Source organism: Oncorhynchus nerka, linkage group LG24 (assembly GCF_034236695.1).
Source record: "Oncorhynchus nerka isolate Pitt River linkage group LG24, Oner_Uvic_2.0, whole genome shotgun sequence".
NCBI lineage: Eukaryota > Metazoa > Chordata > Actinopteri > Salmoniformes > Salmonidae > Oncorhynchus > Oncorhynchus nerka.
Genome location: NC_088419.1, coordinates 24,230,214 through 24,255,303, shown reverse-complemented (window position 1 = coordinate 24,255,303; position 25,090 = coordinate 24,230,214). Strand labels below are relative to the sequence as shown.

The 25,090-nt window shown below is 42.2% G+C and overlaps 1 protein-coding gene across 10 annotated transcripts in view; it reads left to right on the top strand.

The window, feature by feature from the left end:
• LOC115107705 (protein 4.1-like) overlaps positions 1–25,090 on the top strand; it is a 100,794-nt gene that overhangs the window by 40,821 nt on the left and 34,883 nt on the right. For all 10 annotated transcript variants that reach the window (XR_010460861.1, XM_029631259.2, XM_029631256.2 and 7 more), the window contains exons 4-5: positions 17,269–17,370; positions 20,624–20,666. Coding sequence is in view for 9 of the 10 variants with exons in the window: in XM_029631259.2 (XP_029487119.1) it covers positions 17,269–17,370; positions 20,624–20,666 (145 nt within the window). In the remaining variant the exon portion in view is untranslated. The remainder of the gene's footprint in view (positions 1–17,268; positions 17,371–20,623; positions 20,667–25,090) is intronic.

The window sequence follows — 25,090 nt, the reverse complement described above, 5'->3', positions numbered from 1 at the left end:
ATCCCAAACCATCTCATTTGGGTTGAGGTCAGGTGATTGTGGAGGCCAGGTCTTCTGATGCAGGACTCATCACTCTCCTTCTTGGTTTATTGCAGCAGAATGCTGTGGTAGCAATGCTGGTTAAGTGTGCCTTGAATTCTAAATAAATCCTTGTCACCAGCAAAGCACCATCACACCACCTCTATGCTTTATGGTGGGAACCACACATGTGGAGATCATCCATTCACCTACTCTGCGTCTCACAAAGACACGGCGGTTGGAGCCAAAAATCTCGTTTGGAATTATCAGACCAAAGGACAGATTTCAACCAGTCTAATATCCATTTCTTGTGTTTCTTGGCCCAAGCAAGTCTCTTCTTATTATTGGTGTCCTTTTAGTAGTGGTTTCTTTACAGCAATTTGACCATGAAGGCCTAATTCACAGCCCAAGTAACACACATTAAAATCAACTGTTCAGAGGAGACTGCCTCTGAACAGTTGATTTTGATGTGTGTTATTTGAACTCTAGCATTTATTTGGGCTACAATCTGAGGTGCAGTTAATTGCCGATTTCTGCGGATGGTATCTAATGGACTTATCCTCTGTAGCAGAGGCAACTCTGGGTCTTCCTTTCCTGTGGCGGTCTGAGAGCAATTTTCATCATAGCACTTGATGGTTTTTGGAACTGCACTTGAAGTTCTTGGAGTTTTATGCATTGCCTGACCTTGTCTTTAAAGTAATGATGAACTGTCATTTCTCTTTCTTATTTGAGCTGTTCTTGCCATAATGTGTACTTGGTCTTTTACCAAATAGGGCTTCCTTCTGTATACCACCCCTACCATTTTATTTGTATTATTTCACCTTTTATTTAACTAGGTAAGCTAGTTGAGAACAAGTTCTAATTTACAACTGTGACCTGGCCAAGATAAAGCAAAGCAGCGCGACACAAACAACAACAGTTACACATGGAATAAACAAGCGTACAGTCAATACAATAGAAAGTCTATATACAGTGTGCACAGATGGGGTGAGGAGGTAGGCAATAAATAGGCCATAGTAGCAAAGTAATTACAATTTAGCAGAGTAACACTGGAGTGATAAATGAGCAGACGATGATGTGCAAGTAGAGATACCGGTGTGCAAAAGAGCAGAACAGTAAATAAAAACTATGGGGATGAGGTAGGTAGATTGGGCTGGCTATTTACAGATGGACTATGTACAGCTGCAGCGATCGGTTAGCTGCTCCGATAGCTGATGTTTAAAGTTAGCAAGGGAAATGGAAGTCTCCAGCTTCAGCGATTTTTGCAATTCGTTCCAGTCACTGCAGCAGAGATTTGGAAGGAAAGGCAGCCAAAGGTGTTGGATTTGGGGATGACTAATGAGATATACTTGCTGGAGCGCATGTTACGGGTGGGTGTTGTTATTGTGACCAGTGAGCTGAGAAGGCAGAGCTTTACCTAGCGTAGACTTCTAGATGACCTGGAGACAATGGGTCTGGCGATGAATATGTAGCGAGGGCCAGCCGACTAGAGCATACAGGTCGCAGTGGTGGGTGGTATATGGGGCTTTGGTAACAAAACAGATGGCACTGCGATAGACTGCATCCAGTTTGCTGAGTAGAGTGTTGGAAACTATTTTGTAGATGACGTCGCCGAAGTCGAGGATCGGTAGGGTAAGTTTGGCGGTGTGAGTGAAGGAGGCTTTGTTGCGAAATAGAAAGCCGATTTGAGATTTCATTTTTGATTGGGGATGTTTAACATGAGTCTGGAAGGAGAGTTTACAGTCTAACCAGACACCTAGGTAGTTGTCCACATATTCTAGGTCAGAAACGTCCAGGGTAATGATGCTAGTCGGGCAGGCAGGTGCGGGCAGCGAACGGTTGAAAAGTATGCATTTGGTTTTTCTAGCGTTTTTATGAGCAGTTGGAGGCCACGGAAGGAGTGTTGTGATTGAAGCTCGTTTGGAGGTTAGTTAACCTCTCTAGGCTATGTTGGACTTAAGTGTCCCGCCTGGCCAACATCCAGTGAGATTGCAGAGCGCCAAATTCAAATACAGAAATACTCATTATAAAAATTCAGGAAAGATACTATTTACTAAAAGATACTAAGATACTAAACTATTTTACATAGGTTTAAAGATTAACTTCTTGTGAATCCAACCACTGTAAGATTTCAAAAATGCTTTACGGCGAAAGCATACCATACAATTATTTGAGAACATGGCCCAGAAGACAAATCATTACAAACAGTAACCAGCCAAGTAGAAGAGTTACACAAGTCAGAAATAGAGAAAATGAATCACTTACCTTTGATCTTCATATGGCTGCACTCAAGACATTCATTTATTCAATAAATGTTCCTTTTGTTTGATAGTGTCTTTATATCTGAAAACCTCTTTGTTTGCATGTTTTCTTTAGTAATCCACAGGCTCAAATGCAGTCACAACAGGCAGACAAAAAAATCCAAATTGTATCCGTAAAGTTCATAGAAACATGTCAAACGATGTTTATATTCAATCCTCAGGTTGTTTTTAGCCTAAATAATCGATAATAATTCAACTGGACAATAACGTAGTCAATTTAAAAGGTAAACAAGAAAGGCACTCTCTCGGACACGCGCACGAAAAAGCTCTGACACGGCAGGGTCCACTCATTCAGACTGCTCTTACTCCCTTATTTTTCAGAATACAAGCCTGAAACAATTTATAAAGACTGTTGACATCGAGTGTAAGGCATAGGAACTGCAATTTGAGTCTTAAGTCAATGGATACTGCAATGGCATTGAATAGAACACTACAAACAATCCTACTTCCTGAATGGGTTTTTCTCAGGTTTTTGCCTGCCAAATCAGTCCAATTATATGCCTACCCTATCTTCTGGGCCTGAGTAGAAGGCAGTTAGTTTGGGCACACTTTTCATCCAAAATTCCAAATGCTGCCCCCTACCCTAGAGAAGTTAAGTGTCCAAAGAAGGGCCAGCTGTATACAGAATGGTATCAGGGAATCACCCGCAGAAAGAGTGACATCATTGATATATACAGAGAAAAGAGTCGGCCCGAGAATTGAACCCTCTGGTACCCCCATAGACTGACAGAGGTCCGGACAACAGGCCCTCCGATTTGACACACTGGACTCTTGTCTGCGAAGTAGTTGTTGAACCAGGCGAGGCAGTCATTTGAGAAACCAAGGCTATTGAGCCTGGCCAGGTTGATGACGGCTGCACAGTACTGTCTTTTATTCATGGCTTGGGGGCACCCGTGACCAGCTCGGAAACCAGATTGCACAGCGGAGAAGGTACGGTGGGATTCGAAATGGTCAGTAATCTGTTTGTTGACTTGGCTTTCGAAGACTTTTTAGAGAGGCAGGATGGATATAGGGCTATAACAGTTTGGGTCTAGAGTATCACCCCCTTTTAAAGAGGGGGATTACCGCGGCAGCTTTCCAATCTTTAGGGATCTCAGACTATACGAGAGATTGAACAGACTGGTAATAAGGGTTGCAACAATGGCGGCGGATAATTTTAGAAAGAGAGGGTCCAGATTGTCTAGCCCAGCTGATTTGTCCAGGTTCAGGAAAGAAATTCCACAAATTACTTTTAACAAGGCATATCTGTTAATTGAAATGCATTCCAAGTGACTACCTCGTGAAGCTGGTTGAGAGAGTTGAGAAATCACCCCTTATTTTGGCATAAGTACTATAACTACATGCATGTATTTTCAATGTCAAAAGTGGACTTAAGCATATAAAACCAAAAAAATCTTATGTCTTTACAGCCACTTAGTTTGTTAGGAAGTGGTTATGTATGGTTTTAAGGTATTTTAGATGTGAGTTCTGGTGGGCCTTTGCACTTCAGCAATCAAAGGGATGGTGGGGTGCTCAACAACTTTGACAAAATCATGAAGTGCTTACCAATAAAAACAACCAAAGAATTAAATGGAGGTAGAAAGGAGTTGGAGCACTCCGGAAAAAAAAGATAAGATTTGATTTATTTTGATATCTTACATTTACATTTAAGTCATTTAGCAGACGCTCTTATCCAGAGCGACTTACAAATTGGTGCATTCACCTTATGACCTCCAGTGGAACAGTAGTGCATCTAAATCTTTTCAGGGGGAGGGGGGGTGAGAGGGATTACTTTATCCTATCCTAGGTATTCCTTAAAGAGGTGGGGTTTCAGGTGTCTCCGGAAGGTGGTGATTGACTCCGCTGTCCTGGCGTCGTGAGGGAGTTTGTTCCACCATTGGGGGGCCAGAGCAGCGAACAGTTTTGACTGGGCTGAGCGGGAACTGTACTTCCTCAGTGGTAGGGAGGCGAGCAGGCCAGAGGTGGATGAACGCAGTGCCCTTGTTTGGGTGTAGGGCCTGATCAGAGCCTGGAGGTACTGAGGTGCCGTTCCCCTCACAGCTCCGTAGGCAATCTTCCTCGACAGCAGGAAGATGCCAGCTTGACATCGAGACGTCATTCACTTACTCGCATCTTGTATAATGGATTATAGTGAGCAAAAATACATCGCAGCTTCTGTTGTTGACTTCTCCAATTCCTCCTTTCTACCTTGAATTGGACTTTTGGATGTTTATTTTTTTGGGGTAACCACTAATGTATCTATCTAAATTGAATGGTATCCTATGGGCACATGGCATAACATGTTATGCCTATAAAGTATCTAAATATTTGGGGACATTGACACAACTGTCTTGGGTTCTCAAACTACAGTATAGGTAAGTGCTGAAACAGGTACACATCCTCTAAGTGGCAGGGTTGTTTACTTAACTCCAGATGGTGGCTTTAAGTAAATTAAATGGTTTATACACCCATATTTCTTAACACTTACTTTATCAAATAACTATTTTACAAAACATCTATACAGTAGGTGTGAGCAGTGGTCCTAGTAAATAAAGCTACCAGCACAGCACACCTATTGAAACTAGCAATCCCGTATCCGGGAGCGTAATCATAGCCTCATGTTCATTACCATAACGCAATGTTAACTATTCATGAAAATCGCAAATGAAATGAAATAAATATACTGGCTCTCAAGCTTAGCCTTTTGTTAACCTCTTGCTCCTACCCGGCACGCAGGTGTCCCATCTAGACATCTGGAAATGCAAATGCGCTACGCTAAATGCTAATAGCACTCGTTAAAACTCAAACGTTCATTAAAATACACATGCAGGGTACTGAATTAAAGCTACACTCGTTGTGAATCCAGGCAACAAGTCAGATTTTTAAAAAGCTTTTATGGCGAAAGCATGAGAAGCTATTATCTGATAGCATGTAACACTCCAAAAGACCCGCAGGGGACGTAAACAAAATAATTAGCATAGTCAGCGCTACACAAAACGCACAAATAAAATATAAAACATTCATTACCTTTGACCATCTTTGTTGGCACTCCTAGATGTCCCATAAACATCACTATTGGGTCTTTTTTTCGATTAAATCGGTCCATATATAGCCTAGATATCGATCTATGAAGACTGTGTGATCAAGGAAAAAAATAGCGTTTTATAACGTAACGTCATTTTTTTAAATTAAAAAAGTTGACCGATAAACTTTCACAAAACACTTCGAAATACTTTTGTAATGCAACTTTAGGTATTAGTAAACGTTAATAAGCTATCAAATTGATCACGAGGCGATGTATATTCTATAGCTGTACGTCTGGAAATAATGTCCGGGTAAATCTCAACCAAAATATCCGGTCGGAGACCGGACGAAAGGCGCTGCCTAGCGTCCGTTTGACCAAGAAACAAATCGCAGGCAAATGACAAGACTGACATCGTGTGGAAGCTTTAGGTATTGCAACCTCGGCCCCATTTAATGTCGTTCACGTTTAACAATGGGTTCAAGTGGCGCATGGATATATTTTCCCATTTTCAGTGATCAGATTTTCCTGCACTTTTCGATGAAACGCACGTTCTGTTAGTCACAGCCGTGATTTAACCAGTTTTATAAACGACTGAGTGTTTTCTATCCACACATACTAATCATATGCATATACTATATTCCTGGCATGAGTAGCAGGGCGCTGAAATGTTGCGTGATTTTTAACAGAATGTTCGAAAAAGTAGGGGGTAGGAGTAACAGGTTTTAACAACACTGTCATCTCAGTTTTTCAAAATATGCTTTTCAACCATAGCAAAACAAGCATTTGTGTAAGAGTATTGATAGCTAGCATAGCATTAAGCCTAGCATTCAGCAGGCAACATTTTCACAAAAACAAGAAAAGCATTGAAATAAAATCATTTACCTTTGAAGAACTTAGGATGTTTTCAATGAGGAGACTCTCAGTTAGATAGCAAATGTTCAGTTTTTCCCCAAATATTATTTGTGTAGGAGAAATCGCTCTGTTTTATTCATCACGTTTGGCTACCAAAAAAATCTAAAAATTCAGTCATCAAAACGCCAAACTTTTTTCCAAATTAACTCCATAATATCGACTGAAACATGGCAAACGTTGTTTAGAATCAACCCTCAAGGTGTTTTTCACATATCTATTCGATGATATATCATTCGTGGAAGTTTGGTTTCTCCTCTGAATCACATGGAAAAATACTTGCAGCTGGAGATTACGCACCAATTTCGACGGAGGACACCAGGCGGACACCTGGTAAATGTAGTCTCTTATGGTCAATCTTCCAATGATATGCCTACAAATACGTCACAATGCTGCAGACACCTTGGGGAAACGACAGAAAGTGTAGGCTCGTTCCTGGCGCATTCACAGCCATATAAGGAGACATTGGAACACAGCGCCTCAAAAATCTGGCTCACTTCCTGTTTGAAGTTTCATCTTGGTTTCGCCTGTAGCATCAGTTTTGTGGCACTCACAGATAATATCTTTGCAGTTTTGGAAACGTCAGAGTGTTTTCTTTCCAAAGCTGTCAATTATATGCATAGTCGAGCATCTTTTCGTGACAAAATATATTGTTTAAAACGGGAACGTTTTTCATCCAAAAATGAAATACTGCCCTCAGTCTCAAGAGGTTTAAGGTTCACATTACCAAAAACATCCTAAAAATAGCTGTAATGAGGTGTGTTTCGGTAATGTCCTTGTCGCAATCTGGAAGTAATAGGAGAACGCATCACTAAAGCCCTTTTCATGCCTTTTTATTTACCTAGGCAAGCCAGTTAAGAAGTACGTTGAGCCAATTGTGTGCCACCCTATGGCACTCCCAATCACAGACAGTTGTGATCCAGCCTGGATTCGAACAAGGTACTATAGTGACTAGAGGTTGACCGATTTAATCGGAATGGCCGATTTTTAATTAGGGCCGATTTCAAGTTTTCATAGCAATCGGAAATCGTTTTTTATGGGCGCCAATTTGCCTATTTTTTTCTGTTTAAAAATTATTTTTATTTTTTTCCATTAAGTTAATGGTTCTGAGTTTTTTTTTTTTCCATTTTGAGCTTTTTAGTAATTTCGCTAATGAGAAGGTGAAGCGTTGTAAAGGGGGCGTTTGAAAATAAGATTCTCGTTTTGAAGGCATTTAAGTGAAGAAATTAAATTGAACTTGTTCTCTAGATTCGTGGGTCATTTTTAAATATTTTTTAAAATAAACGATTAGTGTTTACAGCAACTTCAAAAAGTCTTAAATGTAACGAGAAACATGTCCAGACAATATTTTACATAATAAAGATTAGTTTGCTGTAAACTTCAACCAGTGTACTATTTTTATGATTTATTGGACAAACAGCAACATATTTTGTTTTATTCAAATAAGTTAGAAAAAACTAAAAGTAAAATTGTATAAAATTAGGACACACAGCAGGGAGAGGAGTGCACAGAGACGAACATCAGGGAGATGAGATTTAACCTTTTTGCTGACTCAGGGACCATGACAATGTTGCTAATAGTGTGACGTTGCTAATACTGTATTTGGTATGTCTAAATCTCAGCTGGGTTAAAGGATTTATTGTTGATTTAGGCCCATCTCTGGAATGCTATAAATTATGGTTATTTCATTTTTGGTCTTGAGCCAGGTAATCATTAGCATGGTTGCTTAGTAAATTCTGGTGTGCCCTGTAAGAGGTAGGATAGAGAGGCTGAACACATCAAGGCAGTCAGTCTTGGCTCACTAAATGGCTCTCATCGTCTCTGCATGGTATAGCTGTTATTATTGGACAGGTTTGTGGCTGAATTCTATACTACTCTAGCCTGCATCTCAAATCAGTTAGTCTTTTTTCTCTCTCTCCGTTTGAGCTCATGTATTGTTTCTCCAGCTCCACATATCAGATGGTTTTACTCGTTATTGTAATGTCAGTATGCAGTACCAGTTAAAAGTTTGGACACCTACTCATTCAAGGGTTTTTCTTTATTTTTTACTATTTTCGACATTTGTAGAACAATAGTGAAGACATCAAAACTATGAAATAACACTCATGAAATCATGTAGTAAACAAAGTGTTCAACAAATGAAATTATATTTGAGATTCTTCAAAGTAGCCACCCTTTCCCTTGATGACAGCTTGGCACACTCTTGGCATTCTCTCAACAAGCTTCATGAGGTTGTCACATAACAGATGTCTTGTTAAGTTAATTTGTGGAATTTCTTATTGCGTTTGAGCCAGTAAGTTGTGTTGTGACAAGGTAGGGGTGGCATACAGAAGATAGCCCTATTTGGTAAAAAAACAAGTCGATTACAACATGACAGCTCAAACAAGCAAAGACAAATGACAGTCCATCAATACTTTAAGACATGAAGGTCAGTTCATCTGGAAAATTCCAAGAACTTTGTAAGTTTCTTCAAGTGCAGGTGCAAACAGGAAAGGAAGACCCAGAGTTACCTCTGGTGCAGAGGATAAGTTCATTTAGAGTTACCAGCCTCAGAAATTGCAGCCCAAATAAATGCTTCAGATTTCAAGTAACGGATGCATCTCAACATCAACTGTTCAAAGGAGACTGCATGACTAAGGCCTTCATGGTCGAATTTCTGCCATGTCTTTGTGAGACAGGGTAGGTGAACGGATGATCTCTGCATGTGTGGTTCCCACCGTGAAGCATGGAGGTGGTGTGATGGTGCTTTGCTGGTGACACGGTCTGATTTTATTTAGATTTCAAGGCACACTTAAGCAGCATGGCCACCACAGCATTCTGCAGCACTGGTTTGCGCGTAGTCCCACTGTCATTTTTTTCTCAACAGGACAATGATCCAAAACACACATCCAGGCATTCCTCTTGAAGCTGGTTGAGTGAGTGCAAAGCTGTCGTCAAAGCAAAGGGTGGCTACTTTGAAGAATCTAAAATCAAAACTATATTTTGTTTTGGTTAACACATTTTTTGTGGTCCATACAGTTGAAGTTGGAAGTTTACTTGGCCAAATACATTTAAACTCAGTTTTTCACAGTTCCAGACATTTAATCCTAGTAAAAATTCCCTGTCTTAGGTCAGTAAGGTTCACCACTTTATTTTAAGAATGTAAAATGTCAGAATAATAGAGTGATTTATTTCAGCTTTTATTTCTTTCATCACATTCGCAGTGGGTCAGAAGTTTACATACACTCAATTAGTATTTGATAGCATCGACTTTAAATTGTTTAACTTGGGTCAAACATTTTGGGTAGCCTTCCACAAGCTTCCCACAATAAGTTGGGTGAATTTTGGCCCATTCCTCCTGACAGAGCTGGTGTAACGGTCAGGTTTGTAGGCCTCCTTGCTCGCATATGCTTTTTCAGTTCTGCCCACAAGTTTTCTATAGGATTGAGGTCAGGGCTTTGATGGTCACTCCAATACCTTGACTTTGTTGTCCTTAAGCCATTTTTCCACAACTTTGGAATTATGCTTGGGGTCATAGTCCATTTGGAAGACCCATTTGCGACCAAGCTTGAACTTCTTGACTGATGTCTTGATGTTGCTTCAATATATCCACTTAATTTTCTGTTCTCATGATGCTATTTATTTTGAAGTGCACCAGTCCTTCCTGCAGCAAAGCACCCCCACAACGTGGTGCTGCCACCCCCGTGCTTCACGGTTGGGACGGTGTTCTTCGGCTTGCAAGCCTTCCCCTTTTTCCTCCAAACATCTATTTTTGTTTCATCAGTCCAGAGGACATTTCTCCAAAAAGTACGATCTTTGTCCCCATGTGCAATTGCAAACCGTAGTCTGGCTTTTTTATGGCGGTTTTGTTGCAGTGGCTTTTTCCTTGCTGAGCGGCCTTTCAGGTTATGTCGATATAGAACTCGTTTTACTGTGGATATAGCTACTTTTGTACCTGTTTCCTCCAGCATCTTCGCACGGTCCTTTGCTGTTGTTCTGGGATTGATTTACACTTTTCGCACCAAAGTACATTAATCTCTAGGAGACAGAACGCATCTCCTTCCTGAGCGGTAAGCCTTGAAATACATCCACAGGTACACCTCCAATTGACTCAAATGATGTCAATTAACCTATCAGAAGCTTCTAAAGCCATGACATAATTTCCAAGCTGTTTAAAGGCACAGTCAACTTAGTGAATGTTAACTTCTGACCCACTGGAATTGTGATACAGTGAATTAATGTCTGTGGGAAAAATTACTTGTCATGCACGAAGTAGATATCATAACCAACTTGCCAAAATACATTTTTGGCGTAGTTGGAAAAACAAGGTTTAATGACTAACCTATGTGAACTTCTGACTTGAACTGTATGTGTTATTACATAGTTCTGATGTCTTCACTATTATTCTACAATGTAGAAAATAGTTAAAAAAATAAAAACCCTTGAATGAGTAGGTGTCTCAACTTTTGACTGGTACTGTACAGGTCAATTGGCTTTCACTACATTGGACCTTAGCTCATGTTTTTAAGTCTGGCTCCATTTGGCTTCTTCCATGGGTTTTAATGATGTGGGCTATCATCTGGTTTGGCTGTGTAATGACCAGTGTTGTGTGTCTAGGGCTGGGAGATCATTGGACTGGGCCTGTGTCTGGTGGAGGGCTGGATGCCCTCTCTCTCTTGTCCTCGGATGCACATGAAGCCTGAGTATGGGTGGGAGTAATGCGGTGCAATGCACAGGTTCCCAAACTTTTTCACTCAGGTCCCCATTCCAACATTGGGGAACATCTTGCGAGTGTGCCCACATCTTCTTGCGCATTGTACATGACCCAAACTGTTCACTCCTCTTGTTGGTGGAGAGAACATTTTGCAGGTTTTTGTCCTGCAACTCTTTGTTTTGTCGGAGGTGCAAAGACACTTTTGCAGTTTTAAAGCAAATTTTCTTGCAATTCCATACATCTTGCAATTTGGGAACCACTTATGTTTTGCACTACTGGGGTAAGCGCTCGTACTGATGGAAGTGGGTAAAAGATCAGCCAATGAGCTGATTGAGAGGGCCGGCCCTTAATCCGACCTGGACGTTGGAGGGATTGGGGCGGGTGACACCCCTGCCCAAGCCCCAGGGCCTGGCTGGGGTAAAAGCAGGGTGGATGGCGGGGGCTCGTCTGGTTCTCTGAAGCCAACCACGGGCAGGGCAGATTAGCGGGGGGTTCTGAGCCCCCCACAGATTAAACCTATAGCATATGCTGTCCCCCGCAGACACGTGGCAAACCAACCCTCCCTGACTGCAAAGTCATAACCAGTCATCATATCCTCTACTAAAGGACTAGGAAGAGGGAGAAGTGACAGAGGGCAGTGATCCAATGATCCACTCCGTAGGATAGATGGAGCTGCTTTATTCATAATTACAAGTCAAGTGTTAAAGCTAGTTGGTTGCGGAAGTTTACCTCACCAGGCTCTGATCTGTTATGTTATTGCTTTTGACTGTCTCATTGGTTATTCATGTGTAGGATAGTCATTTTTAATATCCCAGAGGCTAGAGAGGGTTGAACTGTGTGATCGACGGTGTTAATGGTGGATCCCAGGGCCGCTGAACATGCGTTTTGCGATGGAGGTATGGTTTGTGAATGGGGTCCAACACTAATTGCACAGTACTGTTTGAACAGAGACAGCTTTGTTCGCAGTTTCAGAAAAGCTGAGGCATTAGTACATGCCATTGTTGGGGAGTATTCAGCCAGAAGACAGTGGCAAATTTATAATGAGACTGCAGTGGAGGAATTACATCTATCTGGGAGCGTTTAGAAAATAAATGAGGACAAGAAAGCATTCCAGAGATTAACCTTAATTTTTGGGAGAAGCAAAGCAAACGCCAACACTAACCCTCAGTGGAAAACAATGTGTCATGTTAACACACTAGGGTCGCTTCAGATATTCTCAACAGTCTCCCGTTGTAAAAATGATTTATAGGCTGCTCTTCTCTCATTGTTGTTTAGTTCCTTAGTCATCACTCAACTGCAAGCTAATGTCAATGCAAAATGAGTGATATAACTCTTAAAAACACTATAGCACAGCCTGAGTTTACTCTCTCGCTGACTCCAAGGTACTCTCTAATCTCTCTACCCTGAGAAGTTAACCTGAAACCAGTGCATAATGGAACCTGCTGGAACTCTGAGGCTCTCCGGGTTTCTCTGCTGGGCTGTGTAGCACCCAGGCCAGGCAGACCGAGCCCATTAGAACTCAGTGGGGCATTGAGGTGTCTCTGGGAGACTGCAGCCTCGGTGGCGCCCTCCCCCCCCTTTCTCCTCCCTCCCCCTCTTTCCTTTTCCTCTCTCCTCTGGGGGTCTGGGCTTCAGGGTGGATCCACTGGTGGGATGGGCATGAGGTGCCACAGGTTAATGACTACGTCTCTGATTATCCTATCCTTCATTCTCCTGTCTCCTACTTTATTGATCTTCCTTCAATCAACCCCTTCTGTAATGTCTGTGTACTGGAAAATAATATTCATGCATATCTAAAGAGGACTAGCCTATAAATGAATCTCCGCTCACTCTGTAGTACCGGCGAGAGAGCTGGAGTCTAATGCATAAGCTATCATAGAAACACCATGCTCTGATACTGCCACACTACATAACGCATGATTCTCAATCACTCTGACAAAGCCCTGCAACTCAAGGTACAGTATATCCTTGTCCTCACGCATACAGTATTTTCCCTTGCGTTGTGAGTGCCTTGCAATATAAAAGTGATGAAAACGTAATATGTTGTGTCAACAAACAGTAATGGAGTCTGGGGCTCATTAGAGAGGAGAGGCACAGTCAGTGAGTGCAGCAACACAGTCTTCTCCTCTTCGGCCAGTGGTGTAGCTCTGTGCAGTACATTGTTGCCTCCACTGCGCTTTGCTTGGCTAGACTCCTGCTGCATTATTTAGCCGTCCAGCTCATCGAGCATTAGGGCTCCAGTCCCGATGGATACATTTGAGTCTAATCCGCTGTAACAACCCAGAGCTCTGGGGATCCAGAGAGACCAGCCTCACCATCACACAACACACTTCTCTGCAGATAGAAACAAAAAGGCTTTTAAGGGTGTTTGAGTTATTGTCTGTCACATTCTCTCCTTGCCCCACGATTTTCTAGATGTTTGAATGTGTGAATTTAATTCTCATCGTGTTGGAGAAGAAGAGGTGGAGTGTTTTTTTACAGCTGATTCTCTAAAAGCCTATGGGAAATTATAAAACTGCATCTGGATATCAGGGTTCTTCCAGCCATGGACAGACTGCGTCACATTACTCCCCTCTGTCTCTCCCCCACTCTGTTCCTCTCTCCCACCCTGTCTCTAATTCCCCAGAGATGGAACCGTCCCTTCTTTGATTGCAAAACAATATCCAGACCATCAGGAATGCTCCCATAAAGCCAAATGAGTAGAAAATCCAGTGTGGATTCCCAGTGTTTAAAGAGGCCTAGATTTTGGGCCAAATCTGTCATTTGTGTAGGCCTACTTGAGTAGAACATCGAATGTATTGCGATTCGATGTTCCAAACATATTGCTCACAATATTCACTCACCAGCTAGTTTATTAGGTACACCACCCCGTTCAAAAAAATGGATTGCTCCTACAGACCGTGAGAGGCAGGCAATGAGGCGTTCCGTTACTGTTCAATTGAACGTTAGGTTATTGGTTTTGCCCATTCTAAGTGTCTTTGTGCGTGGTATGACCGTCGGTGCCCAGTGCGCTGGATCCAGTATCTCAGAAATTGCCACCCTCCTGGGCTTTTCACGTTTACTGAAAAATAGTGCGACGCCCAAAACATTTCTAGTTAGCAGCAGTCCTGTGGGTGTAAACAGCTCATTGAGAGAGCTGGAAGGTGAACGGCAAGAATTGTGCAAGCTAACAGGTGGGCCGCAAATAATGGTGCAGTACAACAGTGGAGTGCAGAACAGCATCTCGAACCTTGTTACGAATGGGCTATTGCAGCAGACGACCACCTGTGTTCCACTACTATCAGCTAAAAACAAGAAGAAGCAGCTCCAGTAGGAACGCGATCACCAACACTGGACAATTGAGTGGAAAATCATCACCTGCAAGATGACAGCGAGTTCAGTTTACTTGAGTGGCCTGCACAGTCCCCAGACCTCAACCCAATAGAGCATCTTTGGGATGAGATGGAACGGCTGTTCGCAGCAGGAATGTACCTCGGCAGCTACTGCGGGATGCCATCGCGTCAGCATGGACTAACATCCCTGTGAAACGTTTCCGACACCTTATTGAATGCCCTGAAGAATTCTGCCGGTTCAGGAGGCAACGGGGGGTCCGACTCAGTATTAGCTGTTTGGAGACGAGAGCGCAATGAGAAAATTAGTTTTGATCAGTCATTGAAATAAATATTGCGACATGTCAAATAATATCCCAACATGTAACTATCAAATATTATATATATTTAAAAAATTACCGTTGCTAAAACAATGTATACAAAATAACTGTAATTATAGGTAACGAGCGTGACTACAACTACGTTACTAAGTCATTCACCTCACTGTGTTACTTTGGTGAGTAAAAACTGCTTCCTACCCTTAACCATGTGCTCTGTTAAATCCTTAGCAGACAGCCCAGGACTTTTGCTTGTTCCAACCTGCCAATTTCAATTAGGCTGCAGTAATGCACCCAGCACTAACCCATCTCCACTTAGCCTGCTAGTCCTCCTCACTGGGTGTATTGTTGGCTGTGCCACTGTGTTACTCTATGCATCATCTCCTGCACCGCTGCATTATTGAACTTTCAGTGTGTTTTCAGGGCAACTCGCTAGCATTCATAATTCGACCACCCATTTACTGTAATGTGCCAAAGCATGACTTTATGTTTCCAAAGATTTCTGGTGCTTTGTATACACCCTTTGTAAGCTTGGCGCGCATATATAGGGAATGTACACACAAATACTGACGTAAAACATACGCAAACTCGCTTGACTTGTGATTGCAAATGAGGTAATACTAATGCTCTATGTTCCTTCCGTGGCTGAAGTGCCCTCTGTTAGCATGTTAATGACTGAGCTAATTGACCTGCACTGTAGCGCGCTGGCCAATGGAAGAAACCTAATGAGGCAAGCTAGTAGTTCGCTAGCATAGCATAGGCCTAGCTACACCTTTTTGACAGATGGCTTCAGTCCATAGAGACCCATAGTGGATGATCTGCCTCTCATGCATACGTTTGTTTCCATGGAGCATTGTCCTGGTTACGACAGCCCTCAGGAAGGAGCATCTCTCTCACCAACACCATGGGGATTAGGGTCATGTGTGTTTACCTCACCTCCAGTTGAACATAGCGTAAATAGCTCTGTGATTTATAACATTTTTTTTAAGGCTGTAAGAGACTGTGTTAGCCTATTTGGATGGAATATACAGTGTATGACCTGAAGTTTTATGAAGCCTTTTGTCTGTGGCTCTGTACTGTTACACCTACCAATGAGATTGGGTTGCTTTTCTCGTTCCAATGAGATGTTGCCATCAAACATATTTTATTGGGAATTACATGACACTGAGCAGGAGGCAGTAATTCATATCAGGACTAGTCTGCTTGTGCTGCAGTCTCTCTCTGTCAGGCACAATTATCAGCCCAGAGCACAGACAGTTCCATTGCATTTGCACTGTAACCCAAGATTCAATTAGAAACATCTGAAATCTCTTGCCTAATGGGCAAACTGACATTTTTTTTTTTTTTTTTTTTTTTTATACAGTGCTGCCTAATGCACTCCAAGGCCATGGCTTCTGCATGATCGATAGTAAACATGTGTAAAATCCATTTTGTTCTGTGCCAACAATACTTAATGACTGTTGACCAGTCAGCACTGAAGTGCTTTAGTAGTGGAAAGAGCTGGCCCTGAACATTTGTCTTCACCATCAGCCTTGTTTATTGTATTGAACTTAACTATCCAGGCAAGTTAATTAAGAACAAAATCTTATTTACAATGTAAATTAAAAATCAACTGAGTTCCTGTTCTGATTGATCAATATGTAGCTCAGAGGGACGTGCCATGGCAGAAGATGCAAGGTCATGTGTAAAGATGTTTATTTGAAACCAAAGGCAAAACCTTAGACATACAACATAGAATCTACTAAATTGTCTCTCAGGGCTGCACTCCTCTGGCTACCAGCATGTTGCTGCCTCCCAGCACATAGTCTGCACACACACACACAACATACTATCTAATGTAACAGTGTATGTTGTCAGAGAGAGGGGAAATTAAGTGGCATTCAAAAAGCCTTGTGTCTTTCTCTGAAGTGGCTGATACCAGCATATCTTAAATGTCTCGACCTTCCCAAGGAGGAGAAACACAAATGCACAGCATTCTTTACCCCCCCCCCCCCCCCCCCTGTCTAGAATGCAGTGTCATTGTCCTTTGTGAACTTTTTATGGCTATTGTTACTGCCGCCTGAGGCAATGTGTTACCCCGGGAGGTAGAGTTTGTCCCCTTTGTCCACACTGCAATTCATCTAAAATTGCTCCCTCATTCCACGAGTGTCAAAGGACCAATATGCAGTGATCACACAGTTCGTAGGCTTTTGTGGGGATTTTTCTGTAATGCCCATACTGTCTAGTTCTGCTGTGCAGGTGAATACAGGACCAGCTGAAGAGAGCTGCCAAGCTGTCCCAAACTGCACGTTTGTCTGTCTGCAGGGCAAATATCACCTCACACCCAAGATAGAGTGCATTCTCTAGAGTTTCTGACACTTTCCACACACAACCATTACAGCTGTTGCATTCATGAGCCACATATATTAAACTCCACGTAAATTAACCCTGTCGTAACGAACTGTGAAAGATTGTGTAATTTAAGGTTTTGTCCTTTAAGTTTTGTAAAGGTGTTTTCCGTTAAATGAAATGCATGAGGAATGATGGGTGGTAGAAATATTTATCCCGAGTCTAGTTCTCAAAATAATCTGCCTCGCTGCGGTTGTAGGTCGTTATTTCTAAATGTCAACTGTTCTTTCTAATTGATGATTAATGTAATGTTTTTCATTCTCTTGTCTTTGTTCTTCCCTCTCTGTAGAAACGGGCCAAAGGCCAGTACCTGTTTTTCAAAGTGTGTGAAGCCCTGAACCTACTGGAGAAGGACTACTTTGGGTTGAGTTACAAAAACGCTGACCAGATGGTAAAGTTGTTTGTTTTTTTGTACCACATTCTTGTACAGTAAGAGGCTTTTCCAGAACAGCAAACACGTTACAAAATACAAACTCCTCTTGTACATAAAGCTTTCCAATCCATTTTTTTGTATGTTTTGTTTCTGAAGTACCATTACTACTTCAGGCATAACTACTTCATAAAATGTATCATATATCCTTCTCACCTAATGGCACAGATGTTTTTGCAATTATGTCCTAAACGTTTTATATTGTTTCTCTGCTACAATAGCAACAATGACCAATGGCTTGACTTGTAACTGATACCACATAATATTCCTCAAGATCAATATGCGCTCTTTAGACATTCTAAACCTTCAGCGGGCCTGATAGACCATATAATTGATCGTTTTAACAAAGGCCTGTGATGGATGATGAAACACAGGGAAGTACTTTAAGTCCACTCCATCCTCACAGGATGTCTGAAGTGTGCAGTAAACCTCCAGAGAACCCAGATATGCTACCAGGGAATAACATTCGTTATTTTCCATATCTGTGTCGACACTGTTTATTGGAGAGGGCTGTAATATCACTGGTTCGAGACAAACGAGGCTCCTCTCACAAACTTCAGTCCAATCTGACTCTGCTCTTGCCTGCTGCCAAGCATGCCTGGTTCACAGAAGACCTGGATTCAAATCAGGGTTGGGGTCAATTTTAATTTTAATTCAGAAAGTAAACCAAATTCCAATTCAAAATGTTTCTAATTGAAAAGCATTGCGGATAGGCAGAATTTGTCATTTCGGTGTACTTCCTGAATTGAAATGGAATTGATCCCAACACTGGTTCAAATACTATTTTAATTGCAATTTTGGGACTTATATTGGTTCCATTGCAACAGCCAATCAATCAGGCACACCTAAAGTTTTTGAAATTATTTCAAGTGGTAATTGAACCCAGGCCTTGTTCACAGACTGTATCCTTCTCAGATCTTATGGCTTTGGGCCTGGATGTTGAACTCTCCCCTGCACACTGTAATTGGAGCTTAACCTCTCTAGGGTACGTGGTACGGTAGCGTCCCACCGGTCAACAGCCAGTGAAACTGCAGGGCGCCAAATTCAAAACAGAAATCCCATAATTAAAATACCTCAAACATACATGTATTTTACACCATTTTAAAGATGCACTTGTTGTAAATCCAGCCAGTGTCCGATTTCAAAAAGGCTTTACGACAAAAGCAAACCGAATGATTGTAAGGTCAGAGCCAAAACACAGCCATTTTTCCAGCCAAAGAGAGGAGTCACAAAAAGTGGAAATATAGATAAAATTCATCACTAACCTTTGCTCTTCATCAGATGACACTCATAGGACTTCATGTTACATAATACATGTATGTTTGGTTCGGTAAAGTAAATCGGAGTTTACATTGGCGAGTTAGATTCAGTAGTTCCAAAACATCTGGTGATTTTGCAGGGAGCCACATCAATTTACAGAAATACTCATAATAAACATTGATAAACGATACAAGTGTTATTTACAGAATTAAAAATATACTTCTCCTTAATGCAACCGCTGTGTCAGATTTAAAACAAACAAACCATGAGTACGGCGCTCAGACGACAAATCAAGCCAAATTGATATCTGCCATGTTTGAGTCAACAGAAGTCAAAAATAGCATTATAAATGTTCACTTACCTTTGATCTTCATCAGAATGCACTCCCAGGAATCCCAGTTCCACAACAAATGTTTTTTTTGTTTGATAATGTCCATCATTTATGTCCAAAATCCTCGTTGTTAGCACGTTCAGGCCAGTAATCTAGCTTCATGACGCACGAGCAGACAAAGTCCAAAAGTTCCGTTACAGTCCGTAGAAACATGTCAAACGATGTATAGAATCAATCTTTAGGATGTTTTTAACATAAATCTTCAATAATGTTCCAACCGGAGAATTTCTTTGTCTTCAATGGAATGCAGGTCACTCTCACGTGAACACGCGAGACTGAGCTCGTGGCTGCTGGCAGACCTCTGACTCATTCCCCTCTCATTTGCCCCCACATCACAGTAGAAGCATCAAACAAGGTTCTAAAGACTGACATCTAGTGGAAGCCTTAGGAAGTGCAACATGACCCCATAGACACTGTATTCTATAGGACAAGAGTCAAAACTACAAACCTCAAGATTTTCCACTTCCTGGTTGGATTTTTCTCAGGTTTTTGCCTGCCATATGAGTTCTGTTATACACACATTTTTTTATAATTTTTTTTATTTTACCTTTATTTAACTAGGCAAGTTAGTTAGGAACAAATTCTTATTTTCAATGACTGCCTAGGAACAGTGGGTTTAACTGCCTGTTCAGGGGCAGAACGACAGATTTGTACCTTGTCAGCTTTGCAACCTTCCGGTTACTAGTCCAATGCTCTAACCACTAGGCTACCCTGCCGCCCATCATTCATCATTCAAACCGTTTTAGAAACTTCAGTGTTTTCTATCCAAATCTTCTATGCATATTCTAGCTTTTATGGCAGAGTAGCAGGCAGTTTAATTTGGGCACACTTTTCATCCAAAATTCCCAATGCTGACCCTACCCTAGAGAAGTTAATGAGACAGTCAACACGCTCCACTGTCTCTGCAGGCTCCAGATCAGTCCGTGAGGGAGACTTTTGGGAGAGATTAGCATATTTGCAGTGGGGCTAAATGCTGACTTTTGTTCCACTTTGAACTGGAAACTGTAGGCTAGCCACGGGGGTGGGGTGTGGAGATGAGGGGAGAGAGGCTAGGCTGTGTAGTTTAGTGGAAGTGTTTTCATCATGTGTGTTTGTTTATATGAAAGTGGTGTGCTGGAGTTCAGGGATCAGACCAGTAATGACCACCATGGCTAGTTTTGTTGTCTGTGGTCTGGACTGGTGCTAAATTGAGAGTTATGCTCTTTACAGTAGCTCTGTGCAAAATGCTACCTTCTGTCTTGTTTGATTCTACTTTTCTTGACATACCTGATCTACTAAAGTATCTGAGAAGGGAAATAAAAGGAGGTCCTAGTGTATTTGGATTAGAAACGGCACAGTGTTCTATGTTTAGGTGGTATAGTCTGGCCAAGTAGTTAATTGCAATATGAATGCCTTTACAATCAAAATCCCATCTCATTATTCTAACATGTTGCCAATCACCATGGTTACTCAACAGGGAAAATTTGAAGTCTGTGATTAATTGGTAGAAGTTTGATACTGTGTTACAATTTCTGCGTACTTGTTAATACCAAAGCTAATATCTCCTTTGTTTCTCTTCTATAGTGCTGGCTGGACCCTACAAAGGAGATCAAACGTCAGATCTGCAGTAAGTTGTGGCTTTTTAACCTTTTGAAACTTTCTGTATGAAGTGTCTCATTAAGTAACATGGCCACCGGAGTTCACACCAATTGGCTTTACTGTACATACCAACCTCAAGAAAGACTTCCACACTATACCCTATAATTTCTCCTAAAGCACCCCGATCACTCTATCCCCCAAGTCTATTCCAGTAGAACTAATAACTAATGTTACTGTTGACATTTACTGGATCTTGAGCAGATACGTTATTTATCGTCTCCTGGAGTGACATGCTCTTTTCACATCTGGTAACTGGATTGCAGTAATTCTGGATGGGGCTGGGGGGGATGTGTTTGTGATGATGTGTGTTTGGTGGGGGGAGCCTGCTCACCCATCCCCAGTCTGATACTTCCAGAGCACTGCCAGTAACAACGACCAGGCGTTTATAAACACACAGAGGGAATTCACTCTAGCCATGGGAACGGCAGCTCCGAGCGGAGGTACTTTCCTGTCCAGGGCCTGGGATGTGTTGGTCTACAGCGGCCCAAAACTGGCCTCTTTCTCTCTCCTTAACTTGATGTATCCGTTTGGATCATGTTCAGAGTCGCTGGGCTGGTCTGGTCCCTCCTTCAGGGGAGAGAAAGGGATCCTCCCTCTGAAAGATGCAACAGTCAAGGCTGCTTCATGTGTTGTACCCCTGCCTGGTTCAATAAAGACCCATTGTGCTGCCTGGTAGTGATTTTAATGTTGTTATCCAAACCCACATCTGCAGGTCACCCAGGACCCAGTCACTGCACTAAGCCAGGCACAGCCATGCTTATTAGTGCCTTTTGGTCGTTCTGTGTTTGAGTTTTCTGCCACACCGACTGTGACAGCGGCTGTCAGTGACGATGCAAGAACATTTAAGAGCAGATGACCGTCAGCAAAGAAATCCCCATTTTATCTGGCTGTCCAGCAGCCAAAGCTATGCCTGTTTTCTCGACTTATCTCTGTCTTGTTTGAACTGTTTTAACACCTTGCGTCAATGAGTGAGAAACAGATGCCCTATACCTGTCTGTCAGCCACAGTTTGCTCTCTGAGATAGTCAATGGATCTGGAGCACTTTCTGACAAGTGAGACCACTGTTATACTGACTTGACTGATTCCGGTCTGTAGGCAGGCAGAGTTCACTACCAAGTCTGTAACTGAGATCACTAGGGGTTTATGGTCACTGACTGCCCGTGGGATCCAGGGAAATGGTAGATATTGGGACACTCCATTTTCTTTAAAGGCGGTGTAGTGCCTATTTCTCAATGCCAGAAACGCATATAATAGTAACTTGGAGAACCCCAAGAAAACCTTCCCAATTTACAAACTCTTTAAAGCAATTGTTATAATATTGTCATTCTAAACATTTGGTCTGAGGTTTTCTCCAAGTCATCTCTAGCTTTGTAAAAACAATCCCACAATGCCCTGGGGTCAGTGTCACATGGTGAATTAAAAACTTGTTAAAAGTAGGATCAATTTGAAAATGAGACGGGTAAATTGGGTGTCTACTCGTCAATCTGCGGGGCACATTTCATCCCTGACAACTTCCAGGGCTATCAACAATGGAAGGATGACTTTAACAAGAAGTTGTTTCTCAAAGTGGATGCTGTCCATTGTGGCGCTAAAGCATCTCAAACAGCCGTGAGCATTATCCCTGGCATAGAAGTGAACTGGGTAAATTAAATAGCTAGCAAGCTTGCTACCTCTATGCTCTATAGAGTTTTCTATACGGCCTGCCGAGGGCTGGCTCTACTGAAATGCCATGCTTCGGACGTGGATCCGATCACAGATCGGGTGGCGTCTCGGAGAAGCCACGGAACCATGCTTTCTTTGGAGGGGTGGATTTTACGGTCAATGTGTTCAGTTGCTTGTTGAAGTGACAGCAGATAACGTTAGCTAGCAAAAGCTAGCTATCCTCTTCCTACATGTTTGAATGAAATTAAGCTAGTCTCAATCTTTCTGCTTAACAATATTCTCTCTTGAACGAAGTTCCTCGGGTTTCCCAGCTGTTGCCTGCAGGCTATGTGCTTGAAATCAACAACGGTGGGCATAAAGTTATTGTTTGCAAAAATGTATTATTGGCAATGGCAGCTAAACTTTTTGTAGCGACCTGCACAGACAGCTAGCTGTGTGTTATGCTGTTTGTTTGTTGTGTTGTACTTACCAGTACCCAGTGTTTGCAGGGTTTGACATGCTTGTCAACCTACTATCTGCCAACCACTGGAATGTCTGGAATGTTCCGGTGCCGAGCATCCTTGTGGTTGGTGGAGCACTGCAAGTGTAAGACCATGCTTAGCCATTGTTCTCTCTTACGTTAACCATCTTAACAAGAGATGGTCAGTGTTTTATACTGGGATCCTTGATTTATTTTGCGTGGGCTACGGCCGAACAGTAGCCTGTTTTGAGTTGTTAATAAACGGGGAATTCGTAAACTCAATCCTCTGTCTGGACTTTTGTCATTTATGATCTAGCCAGGTCATTACATTATAAACACTAAATGTATAGTAAAAAAAAAAAAAAAAAGTCTACATGTCACAATTCCAGACATAATGCAAACAGTCTATTTTCTGGCAATTTATCCTCTCACTTTACCAGCATTGCTTTGTGTAGACGCAATAAAAAAATACTTAATTTGAAATGCTTGATGACATTTGTTTTCTCTCATACTCTACCGTGCATTCTAATTCTAGCGTGTACATGTGCGTAAAAAAAGTGTATTTAGGCTTTAGTCAATTACTAAAAATGCTCTTATCCAGAGCGATTTACAGGAGAAATTAGGGTTAAGTGAATTCCTCAAGGGCAGAACGAAATATTTTTTTCCCAACTACTTGGCTTTGGATTCGAGAGGGGAGAGTCCCTGTAATCCTAGATTCAGATCATTCAGGGGAGAAACATATCACCCAGAAAAAACATCACCCAGGTGGGCCAGTCGTGTGAGAAACTTGTCATCATGCAATCAAATCAAATCAAATTTTATTTGTCACATACACATGGTTAGCAGATGTTAATGCGAGTGTAGCGAAATGCTTGTGCTTCTAGTTCTGACAATGCAGTGATAACCAACAAGTAATCTAACAATTCCAAAACTACTGTCTTATACACAGTGTAAGGGGATAAAGAATATGTACATAAGGATATATGAATGAGTGATGGTACAGAGCAGCATACAGTAGATGGTATCGAGTACAGTATATACATATGAGATGAGTATGTAGACAAAGTAAACAAAGTGGCATAGTTAAAGTGGCTAGTGATACATGTATTACATAAGGATGCAGTCGATGATGTAGAGTAGAGTATATACGTATGCATATGAGATGAATAATGTAGGGTAAGTAACATTATATAAGGTAGCATTGTTTAAAGTGGCTAGTGATATATTTACATCATTTCCCATCAATTCCCATTATTAAAGTGGCTGGAGTTGGGTCACTGTCAATGACAGTGTGTTGGCAGCAGCCACTCAATGTTAGTGGTGGCTGTTTAACAGTCTGATGGCCTTGAGATAGAAGCTGTTTTTCAGTCTCTCGGTCCCAGCTTTGATGCACCTGTACTGACCTCGCCTTCTGGATGATAGCGGGGTGAACAGGCAGTGGTTCGGGTGGTTGATGTCCTTGATGATCTTTATGGCCTTCCTGTAACATCGGGTGGTGTAGGTGTCCTGGAGGGCAGGTAGTTTGCCCCCGGTGATGCGTTGTGCAGACCTCACTACCCTCTGGAGAGCCTTACGGTTGAGGGCGGAGCAGTTACCGTACCAGGCGGTGATACAGCCCGCCAGGATGCTCTCGATTGTGCATCTGTAGAAGTTTGTGTGCTTTTGGTGACAAGCCGAATTTCTTCAGCCTCCTGAGGTTGAAGAGGCGCTGCTGCGCCTTCTTCACGACGCTGTCAGTGTGAGTGGACCAATTCAGTTTGTCTGTGATGTGTATGCCGAGGAACTTAAAACTTGCTACCCTCTCCACTACTGTTCCATCGATGTGGATAGGGGGGTGTTCCCTCTGCTGTTTCCTGAAGTCCACAATCATCTCCTTAGTTTTGTTGACTTTGAGTGTGAGGTTATTTTCCTGACACCACACTCCGAGGGCCCTCACCTCCTCCCTGTAGGCCGTCTCGTCGTTGTTGGTAATCAAGCCTACCACTGTTGTGTCGTCCGCAAACTTGATGATTGAGTTGGAGGCGTGCGTGGCCACGCAGTCGTGGGTGAACAGGGAGTACAGGAGAGGGCTCAGAACGCACCCTTGTGGGGCCCCCGTGTATTCGTGTATTCGTTGTATTCGCATGTATTCGTTGCAGGCCGTGTCAGTGGCACTGTATTGTCCTCAAAGCGGGCAAAAAAGTTATTTAGTCTGCCTGGGAGCAAGACATCCTGGTCCGTGACTGGGCTGGGTTTCTTCTTGTAGTCCGTGATTGACTGTAGACCCTGCC